General features: G+C 39.6%; 1 protein-coding gene and 1 pseudogene across 4 annotated transcripts in view; both read right to left on the reverse strand.

Moving 5' to 3' along the window:
• The window catches only part of SPIRE1 (spire type actin nucleation factor 1), a 206589-nt gene that overhangs the window by 162342 nt on the left and 16422 nt on the right, over positions 1-27825 (reverse strand). For all 4 annotated transcript variants that reach the window (XM_032293432.1, XM_032293430.1, XM_032293431.1 and 1 more), the window contains exon 2: positions 23290-23324. In XM_032293432.1, coding sequence (XP_032149323.1) covers positions 23290-23324 — 35 coding nt within the window. The remainder of the gene's footprint in view (positions 1-23289; positions 23325-27825) is intronic.
• LOC116561564 lies at positions 436-1117 on the reverse strand (annotated as a pseudogene).

Below are 27825 nucleotides of genomic sequence, written 5' to 3' on the forward strand. Positions count from 1 at the left end.
TCATTTTTTTAGAAGGACCTGAAACTGCTAAATTTCCCTCACATCTTACATGGTTCTTCTTTTGAGTGGCCTTCAGTAGACACTTTCCATCTCAATTCTATTTTGATTTTCTCTTCTAGCTAAAAATTCTTGAGATCCCTAAAGGGACTTAATGTTCTAGGCATCAACAAAACCATAGTTCTTGAGTTGCTGCCAGGCTCCTAAGGCAATGAGCTTAGTTCTTTGCCTCCCTTGCCCTTCATGAAGCCTTACAGTCATGGGACTGGGTGTGGGTGTTGACAACAGAATGGAACAGATAGCTACACAGTCATTCATGACTAATGAGAAAGCTAAATGTATGTCTCCATCTTTAGGGTTTTCTACTTCATAGCACTACACACGCATGCATGCACACACACACACACACACGTTTTCTTTTTTTTTTTTTTTGAATGTGAGCCAAATATTGATTTCTTCATTTTTTGCATTTGAAGTACTCTTCGATGATATCCTTGCCCTGAGACTCCCTGCCATAGTCCTTAACTACTATACAACTGCAAACAACCACTTTATGGGGCTTTCCCTCTCTGTCAATTTTACAAAGGCCGACCCATTCCCCTAGTTTCTTGCTGTCATCAACCTTAATTAGGTTGATTTGGTGTTCAGCACAAAGGGCCTCCACCAACTTGACATACATAGGCTCATCACAGTTGTACGCAAGCACACAAAGATGGGCTTGGCACTTGTCTAAGGCTTTGGCAGCTTCTCGAATTCCACGTGCTAGGCCATCGTGGAGGAGGGCAGTCCTCCGCACTTCTTGTAAAGCAGTATTAACGTCCATTACACCTCCAGCAGCAATGCTGAAACTACATCAGATCCATCAGTTCAAACCTCACACCGCATAAAGCCTTGGACTCATCAAAGACTGAGTCGGCCATGGCTGTGGGTTACCAGTGAAGCCGAATCTTGAACGAACACAAGCCTCCACCTCCGCATGAATTGGCAACGGCAGGGAAAGAGCTTGTTTTCTTATTATAAAAGCAAATCACATTCATTATAAATCTCAGAAAATATAAGCAATCTAAAAGAACATTAAAAAATTTATCTGAGAATGTTCATAGCACAAAGAAATGTGTTTATAACACAAAGAAATGCATTTGTAACACAAAGAAATGTGTTGAGGTGATGGCTACTCCCATACCCTGATGTGATTATTGCACACTGCATGCCTGTATCAAAATACCTCATATACTCCATACATACATCTACCTACTAGGTACCCAGAAATTTTTTTTTTAATTATCTCAGGCAATCACTATGAACTAATACAACCACTTACTTTAGTTCTTCAAGATCATATTCTTTGCATTTTTACCTACTATTTTATAGTCTCTTTTATACTACAATGAACCATCATTCCACATACTCAATTCCATTCTATCCATTTGTTTCTAATAATGTAGAGTCTTCTGTTGCACAACATTTAGGTAGATTCCACCTTTCCTCTTATAAACAGTGCTGCAAACAAGTATCTTCTTGCTTCGTTTTCCCACATATTCTTAGTTATTTTCTTTGGAAAAGCTCCCAGAAGTAAAATTACTAGATTAAACCCATGCTCTTAGATGTGTGGTATGTGCTACCCAATTGCTCTCTAAAAAGTTAACTCCAATCTCTACTCCAGCCTTTGCATATGAAAATACAGGTATTATACTCTGGTAACTGAGTTCCTTTGTAACAAAGTTTTACATTTAGGTGATGGCAATAATAACAACAACAGTATCTGCCATTCCAGGAACTCTTGTTCTATCTATTCTCTAATCCTTACAACAGCCCAAGGAACATGTACTAATATCCTCCATTTACAAAGAAACTGAGGTTCCATAGGGTAAAGAGTTACAAAGAAGCAAAATTGAGGATTACTAACAGAACTCTGAAGCAGCAGTCCTCAATCTTTTTGGCACCAGGGATGGGTTTCACAGAAGACAATTTTTCCACATCTGGAGGTGGGGTGGTGATAAAACTGTCCCACTTCAAATCATCAGACATTAGATTCTCATAAGGAGCACAGAGCCTGGATCCCTGCATACACAGTTCACAACGGGTTCACACTTCTATGAGAATCTAATGCCACTGTTGATCTGACAGAAGGGGGAGCTCAGGTGGTAATGCTCTCTCAAATGCCACTAACCTTCCTAACAGGCCACAGACTTGTACTGGTCTGTGGCCCAGGGATTGCAGACCCCTGCTCTAAAGCACCCAAATGGTACACAATATTTTAAGGAAAACAGAGTCTGCTCTAAAGTGTGTGGTGTGCTAGAGAGCTCATATCAAGGACTATCAAGAGTCAAGCTGTCCAATATTCAGGAATCTCACAAGCTGGTTGAGGAAACCTCTGACAGCCTGAAACTGGCAAGGTGGGAGTACTTATACCACAGAAATTCGTGTTTGAGGCATTTTTGAGAGCCAGTTTACTAGTACACTGCTGTGTGGATAAACCATACACTGGTTAAATCTAACTCTTCACTGACTCCCCACGTACATTTGTATAGCTGAATATGGCTAGAGTAAAACACAGAAAACCATACTGACTGATCTTGCCATAAATCCACGACCCTGAATGTCATGGGTCATGACATAATGTGTGAGTAATTAATGCTATCCCCAAAACCATGCATTTCCTTGGTCCACTCACCACTCACCACTGTCCTCGGTGACTATAAGTTCTCTTCTTCCCTCCTGAAACCTGACACTTCTCCCATCCTCATTCTCAATGACCTTGCTTTCCATTTCACTGAGAAAACTGAAGTAACAGGAATCTTTTGACATACATACTGTCTTCCCTCCTGCCACTCTAAGTGGACTACCCTCACCCTGTGCAAAGCCGAGTCCCCATTCCTTCTTACACTCCATATCGTATCCCTCTCACTGAAGGAATGATTACTCTCCAGCAATTCTCTACTCTCCATTCTGCATCAATAATTTTCCCTTCTATACTGGGTCGTTACTGGTGCAACAAACAAATATGTTATTTCCATCAATTAAAAAAAAAACAACTCTCTGGGGTCCCACTTTTCTCTCCAGCTACCCTCAAATTTTCTGCTCCCTGGGTTAGCCAGACTCCATGAAGGCCCCTAATGGCCTCCACTCTCTTGGTATGCCGGTTCTTATGCAGTTCCCTCCCACACTGTGTCCATGTGATCAACAGAATAGAGCAGAAGTAACGGAATGTAACTTCCCTAAGTGGTAGTTTCTTTATGTATCTTGGATCATCCTCTCTGAAAGAAGCTGGCTGCCTTGTTAGAAGGATACTTAAGCACTCTTATGGAGAATAAGCCTGTGTAGTGAATAAGAAACTGAGACCTCTTGCCAACAGCCAGATGAAGTAAGCCATCTCAGAAGCAAGTCCTCCAGCCCAGGTCAGGCCTTCAGATGACTGCAGCCCTGGCGAACATATTGACTAAAACTTCACAGAACACTGAGCCAGAATCACCCAGCTAAGCCACTCCTGAATTCCTGACACACAGAAACTGAAACAGTAAATCTTTGCTGTTTTAAGTCACTGTAAGTTTTAATTTTTGTTTCATTTTTTAAGACAGCGTTTTGCTCTGTTGCCCAGGCTGGAGTGCAATGGCTCAAGTGAGTCCCAGGCTCAAGTGATTGTTCCCACCTCAGTCCCTGGAGTAGCTGAGACTATAGGTGTGCACCACCACACTCAGCTAAATTTTTTTTTTTGTATTTTAGTAGACATGAGGTCTGGCCACGCTGGTCTCAAACTCCTGAGCCCAAGGGATCCTCCTGCCTTGGCCTCCTTCTGGGATTACAGGTGTGAGCCACCATGCCCAGCTTAATGTTACATAGTAATGGATATCTAAGGTACCCACCCTTTAAAGAAAAATGCCTCAGTAACTTTTCTTTATTCACTGTCTGTCGATTTCTCTCCTTTCTCTTTGAAACTCACTCCAGTAGGGTTTTTGCCCTCACACTACCCAGCAACCTGCTTGTCAATAATCACAATGTTGTCAAACTCAATAATCAAGTCTTAGTTTTCCTCTTACTTGATCTATCAAGCAAGATTTCACACGGTTGATCACTTCTGCCTCCATGAAACAGTTTACTTGTCTTCCTGGAGAAAACACAGAAAACTATACGGACTGATCTTGCCTGAAATTCATTTACATTCATGAGCCCTGTGGATTTCCTTCTCGTTTGTGATTGCTCCTTCTTAGGCTTCTTTGCTGATTCCTCTACCTTGCCATCCTCTTAATGCTGGAGTGCGCCATGGCTCAGCCCTTAGCCCTTTCTTCTTTTCTATCTACCCTCATTCATTTGGTGATTTCAACTAGTTTCATATTTACACAGTCGTACATGGCCCTTAAGGCCCTACACATCCTTACTAATCAAACTGTTGTCCCAGGATCAGTAACTTCAGTATCACCTGAGGGTTTGTTATCTCTGACCCAACTCAAGATCTACCAAATCAGAATATAAATTTAACAAGATCTTTAGGAAATTCGTATGCACATTAAAGTTTGAGAAGCACTTCCTTTGTGATCTGCTACCCCATTTCTCCCCTGACTACATCTCCTAACTCACCTGCCACTAACTGAGCTGACCTCTTCGCTACTGCGAGAATATGGCAGGTGCATGCCCACCTCCAGGCCGGCCAATACTTATCCCTCTGTCTGAAATGCTCTTCCCCAGATATCTCAATACTTGTTGCCTTAACTCCTTCAAGACCTTGTTAATCTATAACCACTTTGGGAGTTGTACTCCAACCGCCTTGTTAAAAATTGCAGACCCACCACCATCACCACCACCATTATGCTCCCCATCACAGCGCTCTATTTTACTTTCCATAGCATTCAGCACCTTTTAATGTAAGTTCACTTATTTATCCTACCTATTGCGTTTCCCTCCACTATATTACAAACACTTGAGGGCTGAGATTTTTATCTGTTGTGTTCACTGATGTATCCTACATCCTAGATGAGAGCCTAGAAACAGCATGTGCGCAATAAACTTTTGGTTTTTAAAGTCTTGTCTTCAATTGCTTCTTCAAGGACTTAGTAACCAACACTCTAAGGTGCCACTAAAATCGACTTTCTTCATTAGCAGAATTATTCTCATAAATCTTTCTCCCTGTGTCTACCTGGAATCTACTCCACGTTTGTGAGAATATTCATCTACTCTGACTACCCTTCAACCAGACCCCAGAACATGCTGCTCCAGACTCCCCACTAAGTCTCATAATTTTTTGAAGACAATTCAAGACCAAAACTTCTTCTCTTGTCCCTCCAAACTTCTCATTTCTTAAATAGTTCTATTCCTCCTTCTCCCTATTCTTTTAGCCAAATATAGCTATAGAACACTTGACATGTGGCTAGCCCAAACTGAGAAGTGCAGAAGCACAAAATACATACCAGATTTTAAAGACTTATTAAGAAAAAAAGAACATAAAATAGTTCATTAATAATTTTCATATCTGGCTTGGCACGGTGGATCACACCTGTAATCCCAGCACTTTGGAAGTCCAAGGCGGGAGGATCACTTAAGGTCAGGAGTTTGAGACCAGCCTGGCCAGCATGGTGAAAGGCCATCTCTACTGAAAATACAAAAATTAGCTGGGGGAGGTGGCACGCACCTGCAATCCCAGCTACACGAGCATGAGAACTGCTTAAACCCAGGAGGTGGAGGTTACAGTGAGCCAAGATTGTACCACTGCACTCCAGCCTGGGCAACAAATTGAGACTCTGTCTCAAGAAAAACACAATAATAATTTTCATATCTGTTACATTTGATGTGATAGTGGCTTAGGTATATTGAGTTAGATAAAATATATTATGAGTCCAAGCATGGTGGCTCACAACCCTATAATCCCAACACTTTGGGAGGCCAAGGTGGGAGGACTGCTTGAAGCCCAGAGTTCAAGACCAGCCAGGGCAACAAAGCAAGACCCTAAATACAAAAAATCAAAAAATTAGCAGGGTGTGTGTAGCACGTGCCTGTAGACCCAGCTAGTTGGGAGGCTGAGGCAGGAGGACTGCTTGAGTCCAGAAGGTGGAGACTGTAGTGAGCTATGATCGTACTATTGCACTCTAGCCTAAGCAACAGAGTGAGACACCCAACTCTAAAAATAAATAAAAATTTCATTTTATATATATATACACACACATATAAGAAATAGGTGTGTGTGTGTGTGTGTATGTATGTGTGTATATATATATAAAATTAAAGTTGATTCCCCAAATCTAAAAACAGATAAAAATTTCATTTTATATATATATACACACACATATAAGAAACATATGTGTGTGTGTATATATATATAATGAGAGTTGATTTCACCTGTTTCTTATTTAATGTACCTACTAGAAAATTTCAAATTATGTCTATGGGTCCCCCTGTATTTCTACCAAACAGTGCAGCTCTAGATCAGTTCCTAACAAAATGGCTCCTTCCTCCCTGAAAGAAACTCTTTCCCTGGTTTTTATTTTAATAAGCAGGAGACTGGGAAAGAAGGGAAGGGAATGCAATATGTAATTAAAATAAGACACTAGGCTGGGCGCGGTGGCTCATGTCTGTAATCCCAGCACTCTGGGAAGCCGAGGTAGGCGAATCACAGGAGGTTGGAAGTTCAAGACCAGCCTGGCTAACATGGTAAAACCTTCAAGGGCATCAAAGAAGATAAAAGCAGGCCAGGCTTGGTGGCTTATGCCTGTAATCCCAGCACTTTGGGCGGTCAAGGCGACGAATCATGAGGCCAGGAGTTCCAGACCAGCCTGGCCAACATGGTAAAACCTTGTCTCTACTAAAAATACAAAAAATTAGCTGGGCATGGCGACTTATGCCTGTAGTCCCAGCTAGTCAGGAGGTAGGAGAATTGCTTGAACCCGGGAGGCGGAGGTTGCAGTGAGCCGAGATCATGCCACTTCACTCCAGCCTGTGTGATAGAGCAAGACTCCATCTCCATAAAAAAAAAAAAAAAAATCCAAAATTTTAAGATAATACTTTTCAAAGCCAAGAAATTTGGTATAAATATTAAAATATAACATTATCACCCATAAAAATTTATCAAGCTATAACTTAATGATCTGTGCACTTTATCAATGTTCTATGCTTCAATAAAATGTTTAAAAATATGTTAATACCAAATAAATTAATTGTAAACAAACCAAATTATTTCTGTGTTTTAAGAAAAAAAAATTCTTGCTTTTACTTGCTTCCTAAAATGTTAAAGGAATAAAATAAGAGTCCCCTCCTTTCATTTCCTGCCTTTAGAAGTCAGAGTTCAGTTACAGATCATTTAAATACTACTCCTTCTCTTAAGAATCTCCTTAGCAACCTTTTACGGCTTGTCATGAGTTGCAGAATTCTCTCAATCTTCCATTCTTCAAATGGCCTGTTTCCCCTCTAGAACAAAGTATTTTAAAACAGAAAACTTAAAAAGCTCTTTGTTTTTTTCCAGGAATAGAGGTATTAACAAGCTCTTTGAATAGAAATTTTAAGGCGGTCTCACAATCTCCTTCAATTCTTTTGCCAGCTCCTACCCTCTAAGCATTCTTCCCTCTTCCCTTCCCAAAGTAAAGTCACATCCTCTGTAAAAATAACAGTGGCCTCTTCCAAAGATTTCTGGTAGTCATTATTAAAGTTTGTTTGTGGTGTAGAATGGAGAAAATGAAAAGAAAGACCTGGGATCAGGTGAAGAGAGGAAAGGAAAAGGAAAAAGAAAGGCCATCAGCCTCCTGATCCTGGACTCCATCTAGAGTGGAGAATCTAGACATCAGCAGAAATGGAAAAGCAAAGGGCAGAAAGGAGAGAGGATGAAAGACAGGCCAAGATCCAGGGAAAGTGGGTGGTATGGCCAGGCGCAGGGTGGTGAGGTTTTACTTGCAGATATGTGGAAGGCAGAAGGTTCTAGAGCAGCCACAAGAGATGAGGAAGTTGAAGAATTCTTAAAAGGGAATCTTGATAATTTTAAGTGTTGTTACAACCTACAAAATGTATCTACTAAGATCCTTTGAGAGATATTTTTAATTGCTATACCGTGTTTACTTATAGGCAGTGGTAATGGGAAGGTGGAGCCTTGCCTCATAATTGACCCAATGTTTGAATTCGTAAACTACAGAAAGAAGAGAGAAGGGCCAGGCAAGAGAGCAGTTTAATCAAACAAGCTCAGGTTCTATCATCTTATTCAGCAATGTAATACATTCATATGTTACATTTTATTAAGATTACTGATAAATCAACAATTATTTGTATTCATTTTATTTATTTTATTATTTTTTTGGGGGGGGGAGGAACGGAGTCTCACTCTGTCACCCAGGCTGGAGTGCAGTGGTGCAATCTCAGTTCACTGCAGCCTCCACCTCCTGTGTTCAAACGAATTCCCTGCCTCAGCCTCCCAAGTATCTGAGATTACAGGTGTCCACCACTATCCCCAGCTAATTTTTGTATTTTTAGTAGAGATGGGGTTTCACAATGTTGGCCAGGCTGGTCTCAAACACCTGACCTCAAGTGATCCTCTGGCCTCAGCCTCCCAAAGGGCTGGAATTACAGGCATGAGCGCCCATGTCTAGGTTTGTTTTTTTGTTTGTTTGTTTTTTTGTTTTATGGAGACAGAATCTCACTCTGTCACCTAGGCTGGAGTGCACTGGCATGATCTCAGATCACTGTAACTTCTGCCTCCTGGGTTCAAGACATTCTTCTGTTTCAGCCTCCCAAATAGCTGTGATTAAATGTATCAACCACCACGCCCAGCTAATTTTTTTTTTTTTTTTTTTTTGGAGACAGAGTTTCACTCTTTAGTCCAGGCTGGAGTGCAAGGACGTGAACTTGGCTAATTGCAACCTCCACCCCCTGGGTTCAAGCGATTATCCTGCCTCAGCCTCCCGAGTAGCTGAGACTATAGGTGCCTGCCATCATGCCTGGCTAATTTTTGTATTTTTAGTAGAGACATGGTTTCGCCATTTTAGCCATGCGGATCTCAAACTCCTGACCTCAGGTGATCCACTGCCTCAGCCTCCCAAAGTGCTAGGATTACAGGCATGAGCCACTGCACCTGCCTTCCTGGCTAATTTTTTAATATTTTTAGTAGACACAGGGTTTTATCATGTTGGCCAGGCTGGTCTCGAACTCCTGACCTCAAGTGATTCACCCGCCTCAGCCTCCCAAAGTGAGCCACCAGAGTTGGGATTACAGGCGTCATGAGCCACCACGGCTGGCGTCTTTTTATTCATTTTTTCATGGTAATACTCTAGCAAAATTGAAAATTTAGAGAACAGAACCATGTTACCTATGCTTAGTACAGGGTCTATAATAGCAAGTCCTCAACAAATGATGAAAAAAAATTAGTATTTTTTACCTGTAATTCCATCTTCTTTTCTCAACTCTTCATTTTCCTAAGAACTTGTTCTATCCAGGAGAATTTTCCCCTAGATAACAGGTTCAAACTATAAAGTACTTATTAATTACCCACAGATGTCAAGGCCACAATCCATAAACTATCTCATGAACTTTCTGTTGCTGAAGAAAAATAAGCATTATGTCAAATGAAACCTCTAGAAATAAAAACAGGGAAGTTCAACAGCTAAAATCAGTCAACTAGTTTGAAAGCGATCTATACCTTTCAACCTTATATTCTGGAATGTTGCTCTTCTAAAGAGAAAATTATCCTAAGGGGAAACAAAAACAGCTCCAAATTCAGTTACAAGGGGCCAAACCAAAAAGTTTGTTTCAACACACAAAAAAACAGTATATTTCCAATTGAAATATAAATTATATAAACATTCTCTTGTAAGACTCTTATTTAACATTCAAATATTTAAATATTCTCTCATAAAATACCTTTGAAATAAATTATTTAAATGGTTTGGGAGAATCTATTCTACTCTCCAGCTCCGAGACCCACAAAAACAATTTTTAAAAATAAACAGCAAGAGGTTGGGCGCAGGGGCTCACGCCTGTAATCCCAGCACTTTGAGAGGCCGAGGAGGGTGGACCATGAGGTCAGGAGTTCTAGACCAACCTGACCAACCTGACCAACATAGTGAAACCCATCTCTACTAAAAACACAAAAATTAGCTGGGCATGATGGTGTGCGCCTGTAGTCCCAGCTACTTGGAGGGCTGAGGTGAGAGAATTACTTGAACTTGAGAGGCGGATGTTTGGTGAGCTGAGATCGATGCACTGCACTCCAGCCTAGGCAACAGAGCTAGACCCCATCTCAAAAAAAAAAAAAAAAAGCAAGAAAATGAAAAGGGATCCAAACTGGAAATGATGTAAAGCTATCTCTATTCACAGATACCATAATCTGTAAAAAGAAAATCCAAAGGAATCTACTAAAAAACCATTAACATTAATAAATGAATTCAGCAAGGCAGCAGGATACATGATGAATAAACAAAAATCAGCTGAGTGAAGTGACTCACACCTGTAATTCCAGCAGTTCGGAAGGCAGACACAGGAGGACACCTTGAGCCCAGGAAGGCAAGACCTACCTAGGCACCATAGCAAAATCCTGTTCTCAAAAAAGGGGAGAATTCCCCTTTTTTAGGAGTTAAAAAAGACCTAAATAAATGGGAAGATATCCCATGTTCAAAATGCAGTAATAACCAAAAACATTTATAGATTCAAGGCAATCCCTATGAGAATCCCAGCTGGTTTCTTTGTCAGAAGTTGAGCTAATTCTAAAATTCATATGACAATGCAAAGGACCTAGAAGAGCCAAAACAATCTTGAAAAAGAACAAAGTTGGGGGACTCACACTTACCAATTTCAAAATGTATTAAAAAGCAATAGTACTCAAGAAAGCACGGCACTGGCACAACAGAATGGAACTAACAGTCCAGAAATAAACCCATACATCTATGATCAACTGATTTTCAACCACAGTCATAATACCATCCAAAAGGTAAAAAATATTTTCAAGAAATGGTGATGTGTCAACTAGATAGCCACATGTAAAAGTATGAAGTCAGGCCCTTTCCTCACATCATATACAAAAATTAACTGAAAATGGATCAAAGACCTAAATGTAAGAGCTAAAACTAGAAAACTCTCAGATGAAAACAGGCATAAATTTTTATGATCTTGGATTTGGCAATGGATTTTTAGATATGACACCAAAACCCACAAGCAACAAAATAAAAAATAGATACACTTGATTGAAATAAACTTCATGCTCCAAAGGACACCATCAAGAAACCGGAAAGAAAATCCACAGAACGGGAGAAAATATTTGCAAATCATATATCTAATAAGAAATTTTATCTACACTACATAAAAAGAAAACTCAATTTTAAAATGGGCAAAGGTCAAGGCTGCAGTGAGCTGTGATCATGCCACTGCACTCTAGCCTGATGACAAAGCCAGACCCTGTCTCTTAAAAGGGGGGTGGGAAAAAATGCTAGAAGAAAACCTAGGCAATACCATTCAGGACATAGGCATGGGCCAGGACTTCATGACTAAAATGCCAAAAACAATGGCAACAAAAGCCAAAATAGACAAATGGGATCTAATTAAACTTAAGAGCTTCTGCACAGCAAAAGAAACTATCATCAGAATGAAGAGGCAACCAACAGAATGAGAAAAAATTTCTGCAATCTACCCATCTTGACAAAGGGTTAATAACCAGAATCTACAAAGAACTTAAACAAATTTACAAGAAAAAAACAACCCCATCAAAAAGTGGGCAAAGGATATGAGAAGACACTTCTCAAAAGAAGACATTTATGCAGCCACCAAACATATGAAAAAAAGCTCATCATCACTGGTCATTAGAGAAATGCAAATCAAAACCACGTTGAGATACCATCTTATGCCAGTTACAATAGCAATCATTAAAAAATCAGGAGACAACAGATGCTGAAGAAGATGTGGAGAAATAGGAATGCTTTTATGTTGTTGGTGGGAGTGTAAATTAGTTCAACCATTGTGGAAGACAGTGTGGGGATTCCTCAAGGATGCAGAACTAGAAATGCCATTTGACGCAGGAATCCCATTACTGGGAATGTACCCAAAGGATTATAAAACATTCAGTTATAAAGACACATGCACACGTATGTTTATTGCAGTGCTGTTCTCAATAGCAAAGACTTGGAACCAACTCAAATGCCCATCAATGATAGACTGGATAAAGAAAATGTGGCACATACACACCATAGAATACTATGTAGCCATAAAAAAGGATGAGTTCATGTCCTTTGCAGGGACATGGATGAAGCTGGAAACCATCATATTCAGCAAACTAACACAAGACCAGAAAATCAAACACTGCAGGTTCTCACTCATAAATAGGTGTTGAATGATGAGAACACATGGACACAGGGAGGGGAACATCACACAACAGGGCCTGTTGCGGGGTGGGAGGGCTAGGGGGTTGGTAGCAGGGGGTGGGGGATTGGAGAGGGATAACATTAGGAGAAATACCTAATGTCAATGACAGGGGGATGGATGCAGCAAACCACCATGACACATGCATATCTATGTAATAAAACTGCACGTTCTGCACATGTACCCCAGAACTTAAAGTATAATAAAATAAATAAATAATTTTTTTAAAAGCAGGGGTGGGAGGTAAAGGATCTGAATAGTCATTTTTACAATGATTAAAAGCACATGAAAATATGCTCAACATCATTAGTCACCTGGAAGATGTAAATCAAACACATGAAATATCACTTCATATGCACTAAGATGATCAGAATCAAGAAGTCAGATAACAGGTATTGGCAAGGATGTGGAAAAATAAGAACACTTACACACTGAAATGTCAAAAGATAAGAGTTACTTTGGGAAACAGTTTGGAAGCTCTCAAAAAGTTAAAATACAGAGTCTTAAAAATTAAAGCATTACTCATAATAGTCAAAGGGCAGAAACAACTCAAATGTCTATCAACTGATAAATGGGTAACAAAATATGGTATATCCATACTGTGGAATATTTGGCAATACAAAGGAATAAAGTACTGATACATGCTATGACATGGATGAACCCTGAACATTATGCTAAATGAATGAAGCCAGTCCTCAAAGACCGCATATGAGTCCATGTATATGCAATGTCCAGAATAGGCAAATCTACACATATAGGAAGTAGATTAGTGATTGCTAGGGCTAGGAGGTGATAGCTAAAAGGTACCACATCTCTTTTTAAGGTGACAGAATGTCCTAAAATTGTGGTAATGGCTGCACAACTCCGAATATCTCAAAAACCACTCACTTGGATAAGTGGGTAACTTGTATGGTTTGTGAATTATATCCTGAAAAATTTATTTTCTAAAAACTAAGCAGCATCATAATCAAAAAATTAGGTAATGATCATGACACTAAGTAAATTATCTAATTTTGCTGATAATGGGGTTTTTTTGTTTGTTTGTTTTGAGATAGAGTCTCCATCTGTCACCAGGCTGGAGTACAGTGGCTTGATCTCGGCTCACTGCAACCTCCACCTCCCAGGTTCAAGCGATTCTCCTGTCTCAGCCTCCCAAGTAGTTGGGACTACAGGTGCACACCACCATGCCCAGCTCATTTTTGTATTTTTAATAGACACAGGGTTTCACCATGTTGGCCAGGATGGTCTCAATCTCCTGATCTCCTGATCTGCCCGCCTCAGCCTCCCAAAGTGCTGGGATTACAAGGCATGAGCCAGTGTGCCCGGCCAATGGGTTGTTTTCTAAAAACTGTATTTTAATATCTGCTAAATAAATAAAATCCCCACCAAATTGAGAGATGTCAAGACACCATTGAACTGCAGAAGCTCAATTAGCCTCAACCTAAATAACTCCACCATCTCTACTCCCTAATCCCCAGATCTATCATACTGACTTCTCTCCACATCACAGGCAAGCTACTCCGTCCGTCACCAGGCATTTCTGCTCCTATGCTTATTATCATGGGTCAGTTGGTTTGTTCCCAAACCTATTTATACAACTGTACCATTACTATTATAATATCAATTAATTAAACAAGGTATAAACTGATGAAATAATGAGTGTATAAAATACATCTGTGTAGTGTGAGAAATACAAAGAATGTAAGCAAACAGCAGATGAACAATACATATTAACAGAAGAATGACCATAGGAAATAGAAGAAAATTTCCAACAGAAATGTTTCTTACCTTGCAGGGAAAGTGAAGCTATGTCCAATCCTTAACATGACCTGTAATACTTGGCTCTTCCCTCCATTTCCTTTAACTCTCCCTCCTCCTCTATGCTTCAGACATCCTTGTGTTCTGTCAGTTTCAAAAACAGCTAGTTCTTCCAGGATCTTCACTATGGTGTCCTTCCTGGAAAGTTCCACCATATATACCTAAATCCTTTCCCTCAGCCTGGCTAACTCCTTTAAGCCAAGTCTGCTTTTTAATGCAAAGATGCATGTAACCCTAAGAGTGTAACACAGCAGATGCTCAGTTAATGTGTCAATATTGTTATGTGCCTAAGGGAAGAGATGTCTAGAAGAATAAACAGCCACTATCACTAGGTAGTAGGGAATGAAGTGATTTTTACATTCTTCTTTTATCCTCCTGTGATGTTTTAATTTCTACAACAAACAAACATCATTTCTACAAATGCTACAAATGAATAAATGTATCCTGAAAACATAAATAAAAATCTGGCCCCTTCCCACACGGATCCCGTCAGCATTGTATCATGTGTGCTAAAAAATACTGGTTTTATTTTATTTAAAACATCTTAAGTTTTCATTATGGCAGACTGATAGGACCCTCTGATAAGGCAAATTGTTTTTGGGTTTTTTTTGTTTTTGAGACTGAGTCTTGCTCTGTCGCCCAGGCTGTAGTGCAAAGGCACAATCTCAGCTCACGGCATCCTCCACCACCCAGTTCAAGTGATTCCCCTGCCTCAGTCTCCTGAGCAGCTGGGACTACAGGCACGAGCCACCACACCTGGCTAATTTTTTTGTATTTTTAGTAGAGATGGGGTTTCACCATGTTGGCTAGGATGGTCTCGATCTCCTAACCTCATGATCCGCCTGCCTCGGCCTCCCAAAGTGCTGGGATTACAGGTGTGAGTCACCTCGCCTGGCCTGGTTTTTTTTTTTTAAAGACAGAGTTTCACTCTTGTCACCCAGGCTGGAGTGCAGTGGCATGATCTCAGCTCACTGCAACCTCCACCTCTCAGGTTCAAGCAATTCTCCTGTCTCGGCCTCCCCAGTAGCTAGGATTACAGGCGCCTGCCAACGCGCTCAACTAATTTTTTGTATTTTTAGTAAAGACAGGGTTTCACCATGTTGGCCAGGCTGGTCTCAAACTCCTGACCTCAAGTGATCCGCCTGCCTCAGCTTCCCAAAGTGCTAGGATTACAGGTGTGAGCCACTACACTCGGCCTTTTGTTTCTTTTTCTTTTCTTTTTTGAGACAGAGTCTTGCTCTTTCACGCAGGCTGGAGTGCAACGGCTCATCACGGCTCATCTCGGCTCACTGCAACCTCCGCCATAAGGGTTCAAGGGATTCTCCTGCCTCAGCCTCCTGAGTAGCTGGGATTACAGATATGCATCACCACGCCCAGCTAATTTTGTATTTTTAGTGGAGACGGAGCTTTGCCATATTGGTCAGGTTGGTCTTGAACTACTGACCTGATGTGATCTGCCCAACTTGGCCTCTCAAAGTGCTGGTCATGAGCCACCATGACCAGCTGATGAGGCAAATTATTGAGAAAACATTCTACATGCTCTATTATAAGGTACTGAGAGGCATTTAAGTTACCCATATGATAAATATAGTAAACTCCTTCAAAAGCAGGGTGGCCAACACAGTAAAACCCTGTCTTTGCTAAAAATACAAAAATTAGCCAGGCATGGTGGTGGGCGCCTATAATCCCAGCTACTTGGGAGGCCGAGACAGGAGAATTGCTTAAACCTGGGAGGCAGAGGTTGCAGTGGGCCAAGATTGGGCCACTGCACTTCAGCCTGAACAACAAAGAACAAAACTCCATATCAAAAAAAAAAAAAAAAAGAAAGAAAGAAAGAAAGAAAAAAGAATAATTATAAAATGTTTATTACCAGATAATTTGAGTTACTGTGAAATCCTTTCCCAGACTATCATTTGTCTTCAGATACAGTAAAAACTATACAAAGGAACACTACTTGTATAAATTATGTATCCTAAGGTCAAATCATGTCCCCTGACATAGACATCTATGACTGTAACCCAGAAAGGCTATTTTAGCAATAAATGCTATCTGGGTCGGGATGGGAGAAGGATGACTGAATTTCAAATGTGCCAAGTAACTGTCATAATGTCCTAGTATACGTCTGATACACAAAATCTAAGTGGAGAGTATCTACTTATCACACTACAATTATCACTCTGCCAAAACCTCTATTAAAATTGACACTTGGAAGTAGCAACACACGTACAGATATAATTTCCTCTGAGGACACACAAACTGACTTCCACACCATGTATCGGCCATAGGAATCCAGGTGGGTTTGGGGTTTTTAATCCAAAAATATAGAAAGTAGAACGCAAGCATTACTAACCATTCCACTTAGCCTGCTGACCAAGGAGAAAATGTTGTTGTTACCAGCAGTTACTGGCGTTTACTCTTCCAGTCCTCTTAGACAATACATTTCATCATTTTAACTTCTTGTCATACAATTCAATTTGCAAACCCATAAAGCATAATATCAGACAAAGCCATATGCTAAAAGAGCAGATGCAATAATTGCCTTGTTATTTCTACAAGATATTCCAAGATTTAATTAGTTTGGTATCAAATAGTATTTCCTGGTAACATAAAAGAGTCTCACTTAAAAAAAAAAGCCTCATTTATGCAGCTAAAGTTGTGCACACATGCAAATATTTTCAGATGTGCACAACTACTACTACTTTCTTCTTTCAGGTTAGATTTTTTTAGTTACTTTTGAAATTCAGGGCTACCCATTGTCAATTAAGAGGCAATAGAGAGCCAGACACCATGGCTCATGCCTGTCATCCCAGCACATTGGGAGGCCAAGGCAGGTGATCACCTGAGGTCAGGAGTTCAAGACCAGCCTAGCCAACATGGCAAAACCCCATCTCTACTAAGAATACAAAAATTAGCCGGGCATGGTGGCAAGTGTTTACAATCCCACCTACTCAGGAGTCTGAGACAGGAGAATCACTTGAACCAGGGAGGTGGAGGTTGCAGTTAGCTGAGATCACACCATTGCACTCCAGCATGGACAGCAGAGCAAGATTCCATCCCCTCCACCACCACCAATAAATTAAAAAAAAAAAAAGAGGCAATACATATCTAATTGTAAACTAAATGAGCCAGAGGGTGGGATCAATTATGGGTAGTGGGCTGATTTAGCTAAAGACAAAAAAAAAAAAAAATTTTTAAATGTTACACTCTGCATAAAGCAGCAAACCCCATGTACTGCCTTTAGGAGTTTATTTTAGGATGCTCAGAAAACATTAAAAATTTATATAGTCCTGTTGGGGTCAAAAACTGTACCTAACCAGAATGAAGTCCAAGTTACTAACTCTGATGCATTTTTTGGCTTGTCTCAAGATCTCTGAGTCCCCTAAAGCAGATTTAACTTCCCAGGAGGTTCAACTATATAGAACAATTCTTGGATCATTTTAAGTAATTTGGAATCAGACTGCTTCACAAGTTACTACAGCACAGACCCTGTTGTCACCTAACCTAAGAGGATGAAGGTTCATGGACTGCATTTATGATTTTGCCCAGGTTATATCTAACAGGACTACATCCCTTGACTACGAAATGCCAAGAACTGAAGTAGCTGCTGTTAAGGGGCATATAAGGGGCAGGCACAGTGGCTGATACCTGTAATCTCAGCACTTTGGGAGCCCGAGGCAGGTAGATCATGAGGTCAGGAGTTCAAGACCAACCTGGCCAACATCGTGAAACCTCGCCTCAACTAAAAATACAAAAACTAGCTGAACACGGTGGCGCACACCTGTAATCCTAGCTACTCAGGAGGCTGAGACAGGAGAATTGCTTGAAATCACAAGGCAGAGTTTGCAGTGAGCTGAGATTGCAGCACTGCACTCTAGCCTGAGCAACAAAGTGAGACTCGATCTCAAAAAAAAAAAAAAAAAAAAAGAGGCATGTAAGGAGATACAAAGCCATCTCATTGTTCCAAACAAGGCACTAAATTAACAATCAGCATTATGTAGGTTCCTTACACTGCAGACATAGGCTGAATAAAGAAAAGACAAATATATGAAAAGTAAAGAGATAAGTGGTTCTGCAACTTTCTGGCTATGTCAGCTTGGGCAAATTACTTAACTTCTCTATACTTAGCTCTCATCTCTAAAATGCAAATAATAGGGTCTACTTCATAGATTTGTTGTGATGATTAATGTCTATAACAGTACCTAGCATATAGTAAGCTGTAAAATATTTCTTAAAAATGCATATGAGAATGAAACACAGAACAGGTACTTATGCCCAGTATATATGAACTTTATCTCTAAAATGTGAACATGTGTCTTTTTGATAGTTTCCCTCACTAAAGCTTAAATGTTTCTATGGCACAATTTTTACAAACCAGTTCTATCAAGAATAAAGCAATAATAGAAGTTCATTTGGCTTTATATAATACTTAAACCTATTCCACTTACAATACAGTTAATCCACCAAGGGAATAGGCTTGTTCTAGTTATTCATTTAACCTTCTTTCCTGCTAAAGAGAAAGGGCCTCTGAGTGCTATATAATTAGTGGTGGTTAATAGAAGACAAGAATGTGACGAAATTTGGAAAGTTGAAAAACAATGTAAAAGCCTCAATTAAAACACATGGAAATTCAAATCAGTTCTGTTTTAGTATTTTCAAATATTTAGCAATTTTCTTCCAAAGTAAGATTATAATCCACAAAACTATTTAAACAATGGCAGTAGGAAAAATTTGTAAAATTGGAAAAAAAGCTACCGTTAAATCTAGATCTGAACTGCTTCCATGGCAGCCAAGTGCCCACAAGTAAAGGTTAGTCATTCATTTATAAATTAATAGTCTAAGCTGTGAGCCACTACTGGGAAGGGAAAAATGTGGGACATGCTGTTTAAATTACATGTCCTTCTCAAAACTATAAGGACAACATACAGGGCAGTGGCTGCCAGGGGCTGGGAGGAAGGGAAGGGTTAACTACAAAGCGGCAGAGGGGAAGTTAGGGAAGTGACAAAACTTGATTGTGGGGATAGTTAACAAAATATGTTTGTCAAAACTCAAAGAACTAAATACAAAGGGGTAAGTTTTGCCATATATAAATTGTACCTTTAAAAAAACAGAAAAAGTTATAGGGACAAATTAAATTGCCTATTAATGTAAAAAATTTGCATATCATTTAAAACAAATCATATGACAGATTTCCCTTCATGAGTTTGAGTGCTGAAAAGTAGTATAATCAACTACATTAAAACATTTTACAAACAGTAAGAAATAGGTAAAATACTTAATTTTAAGAAACATTAGCTTATCTTGAGGTAAAGGACCACATAAAAGTTAATCAATGCTTCAAGGTTTAGCTTTAAAAAAAAAAGAAAAAAGAAAAAAAGAAAAAAAAAGTTAATCAAATACCTATATGTGATCTCACTGCTTTCTCAGAACTCATGATTCTAGTTTAATTTTTATGAATACAGTAAAAGTACTAAAGAGTTGTAAGTAAAACTACGAAATAATTCATAACATGATTTTTATGTACTATAAAAACTATTAAAATAAACAGTGAACTGATGTTCTCTATTTCAATTATATGACTTGATGAGGGTTCTAAAACTCCATAAAGATACTTTGTTTTCCCTGGGAGTCTGTAAGCCTTGCTTAAGAAGTACTTCCTTCTTGCTCCCAGAAAATCCTACACTTCCCAACTGTGAATGACACATAATACGATGCATGTATTCAGCTAGGCTTGATGCTAAATAAATTGTAAATAATTTTTGCAGCCGGACACCTGTGGCTCATGACTGTAATCCCAGCACTTTGGAGGCTGAGGCAGGCGGATCACCTGAGGTCAGGAGTCTGACACCAGCCTGGCCAACATGGCAAAACCCCATCTCTACTAAAAATACAAAGTTAGCCGGGTGTGGTGGCTAAAGCCTGTAATCCCAGCTACTCGGGGGGCTAAGGCAGGAGAAACAATTGAACCCAGGAGGTGGAGGCTGTAGTGAACCAAGATCATGCAACTGCTCTCCAGCCTGGACAACAGAGCAAGACTGTCTCAAAAATAATAATTTTTGCAACCATCACCCTCAATGGAGAATCTGAGACAGAGAAGTGAGAAGGAAAGGGAGGCACCACGAGCTGAACCTGGGCACAAAGGCCGCCTGACAAAGCCTCTCTGAATTCAGAAAGGCTGAACAGGCTGCCCCAGAATACCAGTCAGCCTCATCCCTGAGGCAGCTACTACACAGCTCTTAGTCTGGACTTAACACTGGCAAGAGTTCAATGAGGGGTTTACAGAGGGGATGGGGATCCCTCTTTGCTCAATAGAAAAATAATTTAAGAGCCGAGAGGCTCTAGCAATCCCCTTTGTGATCCAGGATAACCTCAGACTCAGAAATCAGCCTGCCTTCTTGCTGACAAAAAGAGGCTTAAACCCACATGGAAAGCATGCCTGGGCTTCCTACTGCCTAACCCAGGACTCTAGTCTCCTCCTACCTCCTGATTCTGTGTCTCGGGAAGAAGTACCTCTGCCATCTGTGCTCCCATACCACAGCTCTCAAACCTTTAAATTTTGGTTTTAGAACCTCTTTACACACTAAAAAATTAGATGAGCCCAAAAAGCTTTTGTTTATATATATCAACATTCACTATAGTACAAATTAAAACCAATAAATATTTAAAATATGTATTAATTCATTTAAGCCCATTAAATGTTAATAACATCTTATAAAGGAAAAAACTACATTAAAAAAAGTGAGGCCAGGCGAGGTGGCTCATACCTGTAATCCCAACACTTTGGGAGGCTAAGGAGGGCAGATCACAAGGTCAGGAGTTTGAGACCAGCCTAGCCAACACGGTGAAACCCCATCTCTACTAAAAATACAAAAATCAGCCGGGCGTGGTAGCATGGGCCTGTAATCCCAGCTACTTGAGAGGCTGAGACAGGAGAACTGCTTGAACCTGGGAGGACGAGGTTGCAGTGCACCGAGACTACGCCACTGCACTCCACCCTGGGCAACAGACGGAGACTCCATCTCAGAAAATAAAAAGTGAGAAGGGTGAAATTGTTTTACATTTTACAAAACCCTTTAATGTCAAGCCCAATGAAAGACAGCCAGAGGCTGGGCAGGGTGCCTCACACCTGTAATCCCAATACTTTGGGAGGCCGAGGCATACGGATTGCTTGAGCTCAGGAGTTGGAGGCCAGCCTGGGCAACAAGGCAAACCCCATCTCTATAAAAAAACAAAAATTAAAATTAAAAAAATGGCCAGGCATGGTGGCGTGCACCTGTAGCTCCAGCTACTCAAGGGGCTGAAGTGGGAGGATGATTTGAACCCAGGAAGTTGTGGCTACAGTGAGCCATTATCATGCCATTGCACTTGAGCCTGAGTGACAGAGCAAGACCCTGCCTCCAAGAAAAAAAAAAAAAAAAAAGGCTGGATTTCATCTGCTTCTGCAGTCATTCTGACAAGTCTTCCTCACACCTCCAAAACAGCCTCCAAAAACTCCATGGTACGCTTTTAAGACAAACAAAGTATAAAGGCCATGGTGAAACCCCATCTCTACTAAAAATACAAAACCTAGCCTGGCATGGTGACAGGCACCTGTAGTCCCAGCTATTCCGGTGGCTAAGGCAGGAGAATCACTTGAATCTGGGAGGCAGAGGTTGCAGTGAGCCAAGATTGTGCCACTGCACTCCAGCCTGGGAGACAGAGTAAGGCTCTGCCTCAGGAAAAAAAAAAAAAAAAAGAAAATACAAAAATGAATGCAAAAAGGGATAAGTTATTTTCGTTTCTCTATTATACAATATAATCCCTTAGGAAGCCTGCATTTCATTTAAAACAAGTTACAATTTACTAAAACCTACATCAATATGTAGATGCATTATAAAATTTGAAATACAACTTCTTAAATCCTTTATTCAGGCATTGCCATCAACAAAATACCTAACACCCCCAATCCAAGGATGATGAAACTGCTACTGAAAAGAACACCACACATATACGCTGCCCTCGTATTTCAGTATTATGCTTGAAATCCCTTCAACAAACACACAGAAACCCCTTAGATTTCACAATCTGAAATTTGAATGAAATTAAGATTAGGAAAAAATAATAAACCTACTTGCATAAATAAAAATCACTGAATTTATTACTAATCTTACTAAAACACTGTTTCCAAGTCCCTAATTTTTCCTAAATTAAGGTAGCTCCAATGGAGTCTGACACATTTAAATGCTGTATTTATTATGTGACACACTATACTGAATTATGAAAAAAACCTGAAATTACTAAGGGCTCTGGATGTTAGCTAACTCAATTCTGCAAATAGTAATATGGTTAAATTTTAAAATGATAATTAAGCTATTCTTGATAACACACCCTGACATTATTAAAATATGGAGAAGGCAACTAATTTTTCTTCACATTTTACTCTTCCTAAATCTAGAAAACATATACTTGCTCTCAAAACATCTTATCAGGGCCGGGTATGGTGACTCACACCTATAATCCCAGCACTGTGGGAGGCCGCGGGTGGATCACCTGAGGTCAGGAGTTTGAGACCAGCCTGGCCAACACGGTGAAACCCCATCTCTACTAAAAATACAAAAATTAGCTGGGCATGGTGGTGGGTGCCTGTAATCCCCGCTACTCAGGAGGCTGAGGTGAGAGAATCACTTGAACCCAGGAGGAAGAGGTTACAATGAGCCAAGATTGCGCCATTGCACTATAGCCTGGGTGCCAAAAGCAAAACTCCATCTCAAAAAAAAAAAAAAGCTGGGCACGGTGGCTCACACCTGTAATCCCAGCCCTTGGGGAGGCCAAGGTGGGCGGATCATAAGGCCAAAGGTTTGAGAACAGCCTGGCCAACACAGTGAAACTCCATCTCTACTAAAAAAACAAAAACTAGCCAGGCATAGTGGCACACACCTGTAGTCCCAGCTACTTGAGAGGCTGAGGCAGGAGAATTATTTGAACCCAGGCAGCAGAGTTTACAGTGAGCCGAGACTGCACCATTGCACTCCAGCCTGGGCAACAGAGTGAGACTCCATTTCAAAAAAAAAAAAAAAAATCTTAGCAGAAGACCAAGAACCTGTAGTGAGATAGTTCAGTCCTTAGGTTAGTCTAAACAGGATTACAGAGCTGCTTTACTAAGAAATATTTGAGTATTTCACTTACCTCTGTTTCTGTACATTGTGAATATCCCAATTTACCTGTAATAAAAATGAAAAGCATTACTTTCAAAGGATTTCAGCTTTTTAAAATCATTGATAAAAATATAGAGAACTATGACTTTATTATGTCTATGAAAATATCTATGCAAAAAAAAGATGCTAGAATGACCAAATATCCCTGAAGGTCCTACTTAGAGATTTAAGTTTAAATAGGGCCACTAAAAGTTAACAAAGAAAAAGTGAGAAAAAAAAAATGCCCAATTGTAATAAGATCTAATATATATATACATATTTAACAGACATATATAACCCAATCAAATAAAAATGTTTAAAAGTCTTGCTTTCTTTTAAAAACACCTTAAAATACTTTAAAGGTATTTCAAACATACCTTAGGAAATCTTAAGACTCCTGGGCTTTTCTTCAAATATGTTTTCAGTTTAAAGAAACAGTGATCATCTCAGTGAAAGGAAAAATGTTTCAACTCATATTTTCTCTAATATATGATAGCTGTTTTCTTTAATATATGATGAGGCAAAACCATAATTAATCTAGTAATTTTTCCAACAGAGACTCACCTAAAGAATAACTAGAACTGAACAATATTTGGCTGCACCAATATTAATATTTTTCTCCATCACAGATACATAATACCAAAGAACATGAACAATTATATATTTCTGTCAATGTGGCTGACTAAAACATACTTTTTAAACAAAAACAGCTATTTTAAAGAATCACTTATTAAATAGTTTTAACAAAAAGAACGAGTAACATAATTATACTGGGTACCAGAAAAGTGGTTTTGAGATGGAGTCTCACTCTGTTGCCCAGTCTGGAGTGCAATGGTGCAATTTTGGCTCCCTGCAACCTCCCCAACCCAGGTTCAAGCAATTCTCCCACCTCAGCCTCCTGAATAGCTGGGACTACAGGCACGCACCACCATATCCTGCTAATTTTTGTATTTTTAATAGAGATAGGGTTTTGCCATGTTGGCCAGGCTGGTCTTGAATTCCTGACCTCAAGTGATCTGCCTGCCTTGGCCTCCCAAAGTGCTGGGATTACAGGAGTGAGCCACCATGCCCAGCCAGTACTAGAAAATTTAATTTCCCCAGACTACACTTAGATTTCACTGACCTAAATTCAAATAAACATTTAGCTCTATACCTTTCCCTCCACCCAATACTATCCTCCCACTTCTTCCTCTCCCCAGCATCTACCCTCACACCTAGCCCACAGTGGTTATTCTATCAGCCTTATTTTTTTTAATGCCTAACTAGAAGTTGTACACCTTAGAATCTATTATGACAATACAAAAGAAAAATCACAAATAATAGCTTTTGTATGCCTCCCAATTCTTAAAATAAAAAAATAAAGTTGAAAACTACAATTTCTTATTTGAAATGAGTTGGCTGAAAAAACAAAAAAAGAAAAAATAAAAGAAAACAACCACAACTCCTCATCTCTTAATGATTCTAATGAGAAACACTGGCTGAAATTGAGACCAGAAATAAGGGCCTTAGGTTCTATAAATTAAATTAAAAATTATATGTAAGCAATAAGGGCTATGTAAACATATATATATAATGAGCTTATAACCTAAGGGTTATATAATAGCATTTGATAAGTATATACTGTTATTTTACTTACATATTTATTTATTGTTATATAAAATTGTATATTCAATAATGATTGATAACATATATTTTATTTATTCATTTATTTATATGATTGTTTGCTCAGGCCATTAATGCTTTTGGTAGTTAAGTATACTTAACTCCCATAAAACTGACAATTAGTTTGACTCAGGAAAGTACTACTGGACAGAAACAGCTAAAGAAAGGTACAGACTGCCTTTCTGCAAACATTTACTGAGAGCCTACTCTGCATGGGGGGGAAGAGAGAGAAGGAGGAAGAAAGGAGCACTCAGGCAAACTGTAACAGAGAGTAGCCTCTTTAAGAGTACTTGAGTTTACATCTTCAGTAGGATATATTCTGAAGATAAAGAGAATTACAAAGAAATCTATAAATTTTTGCAGTAAGTTTCTTGTTGATAGTATTGTTGATGAAAATCCTGAAACTATTTTAATGTATTACAGCACTGAGCAAATGAGTAAGTACACTGATATTGCTGGGTGTCATGACTTAAACTGTGAGAGAAGGAATACCCAAATCTAATCTAAGAAGAAAAAGAGCCCTGTGATAGCGAATTGTAACTAGAGATATTACACAACTACAAAACATTTCCTAGCTCTGCCCATCACAAGCGGGAGAAGCCCATGGGGAACGCCAAGCCCATTCCCCCTCAACAGAATCAGGATTCCTTGGGAAACTGGCTGACTCCAGGGCTAGGACAGGAAGATTACAAGAGAAGCCTGGAACATCTTTTAGTACAAGAAAACAATGAAGTACTTAAAAAGAATTATAGAGGGGTGTCAAAAGGGCACAAGAGTCTATAAAATAAGATTTTTTTTTTTGGCCTCCATGCATTTGTTATTTGTCCTATTTTTTTATATAAATATTTAATAACCTGCATTATAAAACTGAAGATTCTGTAAAAGTACTAAAAATTTTTGTGAGAATGCAAGAGCTCTTGGTCATTCAATTTGAACTGGTAACTCACGGTAATATGAAAAGGCTGTCAGTACAAAGTATTTGACCACCTACACAGCTCTGCCATCCAAATTCCTGCCCAAAAGCTAACTAAGGAATCCAAAAATCCCAATCATATGACATCAGAGCTTAAAACAATCTTAGAAATGATCTTGCCCAATCCATTCATTTTATAGATGAGTAATCTGGCTAGGTGTGGTGTCTTGCGCCTGCAATCTCAATTTGGGAGGCTGAGGTGGGAGGACTGTTTGAGCTCAGGAGTTTGACCAGCCTGGGAACACAGTAAGATCCAGTTTCTATCAAAAATAAAAAATTAGCCAGGAATGATGGCACAAATTTATAGTCCCAGCTACTCAGGAAACTGAGGAAGAAGGATCACTTGAGCCCAGGAGGTCCAGGCTGCTAGTGAGCTGTGATAGTGCGACTGCACTCCAGACTGGGTGACAGAACGAGGGCTTGCCTCAGATACCATTAATTAAAAACAGATGAGTAATCTAAGAGCTCGAGGAGTCAAATGTCTCGCACATAATGACACAGAGTTGGCAACAGAAAAAAGACCACACTCTAAGGCTCCTGATTCCTCATGTGTGTTTGGTGTGGTTTTCTTATTCTAAGTCTCTTGATATACTTTGGTTCTATGTCCCCACCCATATCTGTGTTCAATTGTAATTCTCAATGTTGGAGGTGGGGCCTGGTGGGAAGTGATCGGATCATGGCAATGGTTTTAATGGTTTAGCACCATCCCCCTAGTGCTGTCCTGTGATAGTGAGTTCTTGTGAGATCTGGTTGTTTCAAAGTGTATAGCACTTCCTCCTGCTCCAGCCACGCAAGAGGTGCTAGCTTCCCCCTCACCTTTCCCCATGACTGTAAGTTTCCTGAGGCCTTCCCAGCAATGCTTCCTGTACACCCTGCATAACAGTGAGCCAATTAAACCTCTTTACTTTATAAATTACCCAGTCTCAGGTAGTTCTTTATAGCAATGTAAGAATGGACTAATACACCTCCTTTCCCACTTCCAGCAGCTATTGGGATTGAGGGGGACTGCAAGGTACTGTCCAAGCTAACTATCATTTCTACTGCTTCTGAAGAATGGGGAAATGTATTCCTCAATTTAATAGCACCTTCTTCAATTGGAAACTACCAGTATAGCATCAAGGGATTTTAAACTTAACAACTTTTGAGTCTTTCTTCATCTCTATTTTACTGCACCAGACCTAAGGAATGAATCCCTCTAAAACCCACAAAACCTATGACTCCACTCAGAATTTTTTTTGTTTTTTGTTTTTTGAGATGGAGTCTAGATTTGTTGTTCAGGCTAGAGTGCAAGGGCACAATCTCAGCTCACTGCAACCTCCACCTCCTGGGTTCAAGCTATTCTCCTGCCTAAGCCTCCCAAGTAGCTGGGATTACAGGCACCCACCACCACACCCAGCTAATTTTTGTATTTTTAGTAGAAATGGGGTTTCATCATGTTGGCCAGGCTGGTCTCGAACTCCTGACCTCAGTGATCTGTCTGCCTCGGCCTCCCAAAGTGCTGTGATTGCAGGCATGAGCCACCATGCCTGGCCGAATTTTAGTAACCTAAGATAACAGTAGCCTTACAAAGGCTTCAGATTATTAAATACAGTGAATTAGTTCTTTCAACCAAATAACAAGTCTATTAGGATGTGCTTAATTAGAAGGACAGAGTAACTGTGATGAAGTAAAATATCTGAAGTAGTATTTAAACATTAAGTTTTGAAAATACTTCCACATTATCAAAAAAGTACTTACAAGAAGAGAAATTATTTTTATAGGAAGCCAAAACATTAGCTCAGTATTTCTCAAAAGAAATAAGCATTTTAGTAATGCTGCAGGAATCAAGGCTATGTTTTAAAACCTTCTTTTAAACTCATTCTGAAAGATCTGATCTGCTTTTAAAGATTTACT

The sequence above is a fragment of the Sapajus apella genome, unplaced genomic scaffold (genome assembly GCF_009761245.1).
Source record: "Sapajus apella isolate SASKATOON/1434 unplaced genomic scaffold, GSC_monkey_1.0 scaffold29, whole genome shotgun sequence".
NCBI lineage: Eukaryota > Metazoa > Chordata > Mammalia > Primates > Cebidae > Sapajus > Sapajus apella.